General features: G+C 38.2%; 1 protein-coding gene across 2 annotated transcripts in view; it reads right to left on the reverse strand.

The window, feature by feature from the left end:
• LOC114466100 (protein FAM19A5-like) overlaps positions 1-8283 on the reverse strand; it is a 232436-nt gene extending 224153 nt beyond the window's left edge. For both annotated transcript variants that reach the window (XM_028451567.1, XM_028451566.1), the window contains exon 1: positions 7610-8283. In XM_028451567.1, the coding sequence (XP_028307368.1) occupies positions 7610-7721 (112 nt within the window). In that variant the 5' untranslated portion in view covers positions 7722-8283. The remainder of the gene's footprint in view (positions 1-7609) is intronic.
• Positions 8284-8572: the final 289 nt, after the last annotated feature.

Here is an 8572-nt window from a genome sequence, read left to right on the forward strand (position 1 = left end):
ATACAAAGAACAAAAAAACTATTACGGAGAGTGCTCAACACATGCTTCATCAGCTGACTGTAGATCAGTCCATCAGATGTAAATCTATATCTACTCAACTGGCTGTCCGTGGGCCAAAACCGGCCCACTCCTAAAACTCAACCGGCCCCTGGGTCATTTATCCATAGTTAGTGAATGAATTGTTTAATGTCCGCTAAAAACCGTACTTTGCAACACTTTGCGACACTTCACGGCACTCTGTGACAGTTTGCGGCACTTTATGACGTTTTCCGGCACTGCTGCAGCGCCTATTATGACAATGGGTCTGTTGCATATTATGGAAAGGCGCTTGAGATAAACAGAAGGGATGTCACATTCAAAGGAAAAGTGACAATGTCCGACGGCACTTCAAGACGCCCCACGCCACCTGTGACAACGGCTATCCACCGGGTTCAGATGCTCAGCAAACAAAACTGAAAACACTTGCTTTAAACTTCCAACAAACTCGGCACTCTTCTCCCGCACTAGCACGCTGCAGCAGAAGGCAACCAATGCTCCTCTCCGAGTAGCATGGATACTCACGAAAAAGAAACCATAATTCACCGATGCGGAAAAGGTGAATTAATGCATAATTATCATTGTCGATGAGGTGGCAACAGACAACAAAGTGAAACAACAGGTAATATCTTCTACTAAGGGAATTCCTCTGTCGGATACGACAACAGCGAGACGGGTGTATGTTTTAGCCACAGGCGTTTTCAGTTTACTTATTTCTTGCACTTTTTAACCATCAGGTGCTGTCATTATTATTTAATTAAACTTGAAGCTGCTTGTGTTATTTATTACTTGTACAAAAAAGGGAGATACTAATACCCGGAGACATTCGTAAACATTTCAGAGACATACCAGAGTGAGTAAATTCTGCCCCGTACTACATGCACAGGCTGTAATATGACCAAGTTTATCATTGTACCGGTTGTTAGAGCTACTATCTTTTCCAGGGAGCAACTATTTATTCCTGGTTATTGTTTTTTGGAGTTTAGTATGGTTTTATCTACAAGTTTAGACATACTGTATAATATATTATTCTGCATAATTCCTGTTATTAACATATATAGTATGTAGGCTACATCTGTATGAGGTAACCTTTTAAATAATAACATAAATAATAAATAAATAAGAAAAAAATATAACTGGTTTCCTGGTGCTGTGATTATTATTCAATTAAACTTGAAGCTGCTTGTATTTTTTATTACTTGTACAAAAATCCAACTGGTGTTGTCTATAGAATTTAAAGAGTTCAATAAAAATATTGAAAACGTAATAGTGCTTTGCGTCAGTTCATTACGACAGCAACTGTACCAGGAATGTCCGGCCCACAATTCATAGCCTTCCGACAATTTGGCCCACAGCAAGGTGTAGTTGAATAGCCCTGATCAATGCCTTTGCTCAAGAATGTCATCGGTAAATGAAAGGATTGCATTTACCCATTAATAATCGTTCTTTCCTAAGGGCAACTGTCAAATCCGCACACAAACCAGGCTCTTGGAGGAGGTCATTTTCCAAGAAAACTGATTGGTCAGGAGGCGGGACTTTTGTATTTGCTCAGATCTTACCCACTTCATAACTTGGTCCCGACCAGGTTAGGTGTTCATCCTAAGTTACCATGGTGATTTAGCTCGTTGAGATGTTAGCCAGCGTCCTAGTACAGGACACAGGACACACCAAATAAAAGCCAGAAGTTAGCGTGATAAGAAATCTCTGATTTTTTTTAAAAAAAAATTGAGTTTCGTTTCGTTTCTATTCGATTTTTGATTTTTTTTCTTCAATGCACTTAAAAATGACTGCAGACATCAGATACTGTATATTGTCAAAAGGGCAAATTTATTGCTGTGATTGTCCTCAAAAGTTAAAATGCAAAATAAACAGTAAATGAGGCTCTGTCATTCAATAATTTCAAGCTTTAACCAAAATTTAAGCAAAAGTGCAACAGCAACTTCGCAGTAGCTTAAATGTTCTGATAAAGAAATCAGATAACTACATATTTTATAACATATAATATTACAATTAAAAATAATAAACTCTTCCCTTAGCATCTCAGCATATCATGCTAAGGTAACCCACAAGGACTGTGTTGGGGAAAAAAAAAAAAACAATTTGTCGTACATGACGTGAATGTAGAACTATTGTAAACACAATAAATAGAAATTACTTTTTTTGAGTCAATTTTTTTGGTAAGTCACTGATGGGCGGTGTTCATTTTGACAGCAAATTTTGATTAAGTTTTAGTCATAGTCGTTTGACTAAAATACAATGTAGTTATAGTCTAGTTTTAGGAAACTAAACAACATTATGATGTAAGAGGACTACATCTATTACAGATATAGTCGACTAAAGTACAAAGCTTGAGAGTTTATGTATTTTTTTTAAAAAAGATTAAATTGACCTAACATGAGATGGTATTATTGTTTGAAAATACACACGGATATTTGATGCAACAGCATGATCTGAGTTCTATAGTTTTTTTTCTTTTGGTTTTTTTTTTGACGAAAACATCATTATATTTTTTTCACATGTATTTTTCCTGCGTAGTCATGTTTGTCACTTAAAAAAGGTAGTCATAGGAAACTATGACGTAAATTTGTAGTCGACTAAATTACCACTGTTGATGGGAGCCACAGCAGAGGTATAAAACTGCCATGGATGAGCAACTTAGACGCACAGGACAACAGTAAGCAATGAAGTGAGTATGAATCAGCACACAGTGGCTATAAAGCCAGATAAGGTTGCTTTAAGAGAAGAATGGTATGACCTCTTTCCCCTTTTTTCACTGCACTCACAGTTCAGTCAGAGGAACCAACGCTGCACCACATTCCTCTGCTATTCCGAGCTAACATTAGCATACTGATTAGCTAGCATAGTGGGATATCTCATTCACCTTCCTCAGAGCACACATGCAAAGCGACAGACTCATGAATACATAATTGCACCTTCAGCAAACAAACGCATGGCTCAGAGCTTCCAGAGGAGGGAGCCAGCGCTCATAATACAATGTTTTTATTTTCTTCTTTGGAGCATAATCAGCGGGTACTGAAGCATTCTTCTGTGATTACACTTTTGGTTGTCGGCTCTCTATCATTTATCTGCCTCTCACTGCTCGGAGCTTATCTATATTGGTTTGTTGTTTTCTCTCCCTTTCTTTCTTAGCAGCACTTCATCCCTTTTCTTCTTCTGTTGACCTTTTTTTCTACATCAATGCCATCCCTCTCTTCCACACAACACATCTCCCTGTCACCACTCTGTTTTTTATCTATATTTCCCTATGAAAGTGCTCGTGAGTAAATCCAGAGGTGAAAGTAACGGATTACAAGTACTCACATGACTGTAACTGAGTTGCTTTTATGTACTTTTTTTTAGGTAATATTTCTGAATCATTCATTTTACTTGAACTTAAATACGTTTTAAAAGAAGTAAAGCAATTCATTACATTTTTGCACCCAACCGTTACTGGGTAAATTATTACTATTTTTGTATTAAAATGATCAACGGACATTGCGAAAATAGAAAAAAATGACCAGACAACATTCGACGCATCACATCATAGCCGACCAATCACATTCAAGGTAATGCATGATGCCAAAACAGCATTAAATACCAGTTATTTTCTTAGTTTTAGATTTTATTAATGTAGCTATACTTAGAGCCTGAAAATTTTATTATTAACATAAACATGGGGGTGAAAGTAACTAGTAACTTTTGCTTTGAGTACTTTTTTTTACTTGTACCTGTGTATTTTATGTACAGTATGACTTACTTTTACTCATACTTGAGTACAATTTCAATCATGTAACAGTACTTCTACTTGAGTAGAGTATAGCAGTACTCTTTATACCTCACTTTTTAATGTTTTATTTTGTGAACTCGTATGTTTCAATATTTGATGATTGTCTCCTCATCAAATACAGATTTAAATAATAATAATAATAATAATAATAATAATAATATGTAAATAGAAGTGTGATATGTTAATATGTAGTTACATTTTTCACTGTATATTTTATTGAGTATTTCCTGTAATTTATATTATTTTGAGGTGACATTTGAACATTCTGTCCAGGGACTACAGATAAAAAATAGCCATCTGGCTAAATCTGGATGGATATTAATATAAACTGTCCCTGTTAAATAAAGCAATTAATAAATAAATAAAAATAAACTATTTCACTGCTTTACCCCCCACCTGCATCTCTTTCTGTCTCTCTTCCTCCTCCTCAGAAGGGTTTGAGCAAAGAAGGCAGATTGTGTGAAGTGAGATGCTGATTCTAGATGACAGGCACCATATGAGTCATAGACATAATCACAGTAACCCCCCCCCCTCTCTCCTTCAGCTGAACAACAACAGTAGCCTCGCAACGAAAATTGCCCGTTGCGCAAACAATCGGTCGTTCAGTACGGCGCATTCTGCATGTAAATGTCTAATAAGTATTGCATTTTTACACATTTGAAGGATGGCTACTCCAGAGAAACCATTACTTGGGTCTCCTGTGTGCACTAGCTTGCACATTAGCATCAGGGCCAACAAATGTGTGGTATGGTTTGAAAGCCTAAACAATAAATCATTTTGCATCCGTATGAAAGCATAAAAGTGACACAAGCATGTGTGATTTCTTGTTTTAATGGACGACTTAATAGCCCATTCACCCTATATGGATTTTTTCCACAAGCTAGCAAAACCATTATGTCATTTAAACTAAAAGAAGGCAACAAATAATACATGTATCGAGGGATACGCATTATGCAAAGAGTGTTGGTTGTTTTTAAGAAAAATGTAATTATTCCAATATCCCCAATGGGAACTTCAAGAGAAAGAAGTGAGATTAAAATACAAATCAGGCTGTGATTAAACTAGAAATAAAGCAGAGGAATGGATGACATTATAAAAGGAAAAAGAATAATCAAACGTGCCTGCAGGAAGTCATCAGAGAAAAAACGCTATCAGGAAATCATTAAACAACAATGAAAAGCAGAGCATGAAGCAAAAAAAAGATGACTAGAAAAAAAACATATAAAAGGCCCCGAAGTTGTGCTGACTTGGATATTCAAGGGCAGAAAAGAGTAAGCAGAAGGTGAGAGACAGACAAAAAGCAGAGATGAAATAGAGAAGTAGAGCACAGACGAGGGCGGGCAAATGTGTCGGAAACGGTAAAAGAAGAAAGACAAAGCTAACAATGAAGAGAGTTCTTAGATGGATCCACTGGAGCACTAGTTCAAATGTTGGGTGGTTTGTCTGCTGGGTGCTGGGAGGAGACACAGCAGACAATGGAGGCTCTGTTGCTTCAGCTGAACAGATGGATACTGGTAGGAATAAAAAAGGAGAGCCACGCACAGGTGGTGGGAATATCCTGGACAGTTGAATAAACAGATTCTCAATTGAAGAGCAGTCACCATTAGTGAGATACATAAAGTCCATGGGTAGAGCTGTTACTACTGTATGCATGACTCCTGGCTAAAACAGACAACCAAGCTTATGACAGTGCAGTTTATTTAGCACAGCCTTGGGATCAAAGGACGGCACGGCAGAAGGCCTTCTTGGCTTTGATTCCACAAACCTATGTTTCTCCATCTGATTAACCCTGTGTCAGTGTGATTATCAGGTTCACTCTATATTTACAGTCAGACGAGGAACGGACTGAAGGAAGCAATGGTTTTATAACAAGATGGTTGGAATCAAACCAGTCACTCGCCCATAAATAATATTGGACTTTTTTCTTGGGCTCTTTGAACTCCTTTTTTTTTTTTTTTTTGTTTTTTTTTTTACTGTATATGTGGGATCATGTTTTCTGTCTCATTGTGCCATGTTGCTTAACTGTATGTTACGTTTTATTGTTCAACTGTATGTTATTATATCACATGTTTTCCTGCCTTAAAACAACGAATTAAATTGAGCTATTGTGCTAACTCTGGCATATTTATGAAGACGTTTTTTGCTGACACATGGATTAATATGTAATGTCCTAATTCAAATAAATAAATAAATAAGCGTGGTTACATTAGCTGTGGCTGTTTTTATTATTGCCTATATCACAGCCCAGACTCTGACGCACAGATTGATTTTTCTCTATAGACCAGGGGTGTCAAACTTACTTTAATTCAGGGGACAAATATGAAGTCACAGAATTATCAGGTGGAAATTTAAGTAATTTTGACATCATTGAGCACTAGTTAGCTCTTCCACATTTAGGTGATTTATAAAGAATGTAAGGCACTTTTAACTTCCTTGATTTTGTGGCCTTTTTCTTTTTAATTTGGGAAAATGTGTGTAATGGTTTAAGAAAAATTACAGAATTTGGGAAAAATTGAGCATTCTTTCACAATTCTAAATGAAAAATGACAAATGCAGTCAAGTGATACAAACACGGAAAAACTGTGAACATCTGCAAATATGATAGGTTTCATCCAAATTGTGTATTTAGCGCTGGGTTGTCAAACTAATTTTAGTTCAGAGGCCAAATATAGACCAATGTGACCACAAGTGGGCCATTGATTTTAGGTGAGTGGAAAAAAAGAACAACTTCAACATTATTCTGCTCTAGTTTTCAATATCAGTTCAATTCTCTTCAAAAATTCAGAATTTTGCTGCCAATTTTTGCGTAACTCAGAGAAATGCGGTGGAATTGTTTGTGAGAAATTGCAACATTTGTGGTAACATTCAGAGTTCTTTCCACAATTTGCAAATAAAAATGGCTGCATTATTGTGATATAAACAAAGAAAAAAATGCAATTCCCTAAAAATATTGTGAGGCTAGTGAATTTGAGATATCTACAACTGGATTATTTGGTAATTTACACAGTAATTTATGATTTCTGTGTCATTTTTACTTGCTCCTGCGGGCCGAACTGGGTGCTCCAATGGGCCGGATTTGGCCCCTGGACCTTGAGTTTGATACATGTGATTTAGAGGAACTGAGTTCTGAATTATTTGACAATTTACACATTTAAATTCACGTTTTCTCTGTCATGTTTACTTTTCTCTGGGGGCCAAATTGAATGCTCCAAAGGGAAGGATTTGGCCCCTGGATCCTATAATATGACACGTGTGCTATCGATGATTCAGATCTTTAGGGGAGAAAGGGTGTGAGAGGAATGAAACATCCACACATATCTGGAGAGGAGGCGTGTGTGTGTGTGTGTGTGTGTGTGTGTGTGTGTGTGTGTGTGTGTGTGTGTGTGTGTGTGTGTGTGTGTGTGTGTGTGTGTGTGTGTGTGTGTGTGTGTGTGTGTGTGTGTAATAAGGCCATCTCCAGGCAGGGCTTGAAGGATAGTCCTTTAAACTAAACCAAACTAATCTCCACCTACCAGTAGGTGTAATGGGGTTGTTGTGGTAAAGTGGGGTCCAATGTAAAAAAAAATAATAAATAAAAAACGTGTACCTGACATACTGAGCCACTATCATCATCCCTTTCTGCATAAGCAGGGACAGGAAAAACGCACTGACGGAGTGCGTAAAACGGATGCGGCGCACATCATTGGTCCCAAGAGAGCGGGATGAAAAAAAGAAAGACAACAACCGGGATCAATGCGTACATGACATCTGTCGTGTTCTTCCGTGGACCCCCATTGCACCACTTACCGCAGTAGAGAACCAGCAGCGCCGTCAGCAGCACCACAGCCCAGAAAGTTGACGACATCCTCGGCCACCGACTGGCATATGTGCGTCTTGCCAACCTGGACACTGAAGCCATTTGAGGAACCAGTGATTTAAAAAAATATATATTTGTTTCTCTCACAGGGGACAAATAAAAATGCTCACAATTCACAATCCAGCTGGGTTTACAATGCTCATAACTCCACGCGTAAATCCAAAAAAAGACATGACTGTGTGAACACAAGTGATGGAGGAAAAAGCGCAGTTTCCTTCGGTGCGCCAGGAAGAAATGATCACATTTTTCTTGTAGAAAAGCGAGTAGGATCGAGTGCACAAGTTGGCTGATGCTCCTTTAGTTGTCCCAAAGTGAGTTGATGTTAAATCCCAACGGGAGGCAAACATAGAGCTTTAAGTTACCGCTTCAAGTGTTCAACCATCTGCGCCGCAGCGTCGCTGGTGAAGCTGGTTCCACCTGAGCAGAGCTTCTCCTCTTCCTCCTCCCGCCTCAGCATCAGCCCAGCACACCCCCACCAGGAGACCAACCGCAGTCCCACTAAAACCCAATCGATCAGAGATGGAGTGAATGAAAAAACGATCGGTCACAGAAATGAAAAAGTCCTCCAGGATGAGAAGATCAGAGCTGGGCTGCAGGAGCGAACAGAGGAAGGATGGAAGGATGAATGGATCCAGGCTCAGAGGATGTGAGGGAGGAAAAGTGCGTACTGTGCGTCTCCTTTTTTTTTTTTTGTCCAAAGTAAAAAAATTCAAATCATCGATATTACGTCATCAGTAAGCTTCTTTAAGTTTGCGTTTCACAGAAATAACAACACATTGATGGAACCACGCTGAAAATCATTTCACGTCGTTTAGTCAGCATAAAACCCAGTGGGTAATGGTAATGCATTGATTTCATGTAGTTTACATTGTGCACATTGGATTTTTCAGTCG

This window comes from Gouania willdenowi, chromosome 6 (genome assembly GCF_900634775.1).
Source record: "Gouania willdenowi chromosome 6, fGouWil2.1, whole genome shotgun sequence".
In the NCBI taxonomy this organism is placed as follows: Eukaryota; Metazoa; Chordata; class Actinopteri; order Blenniiformes; family Gobiesocidae; genus Gouania; species Gouania willdenowi.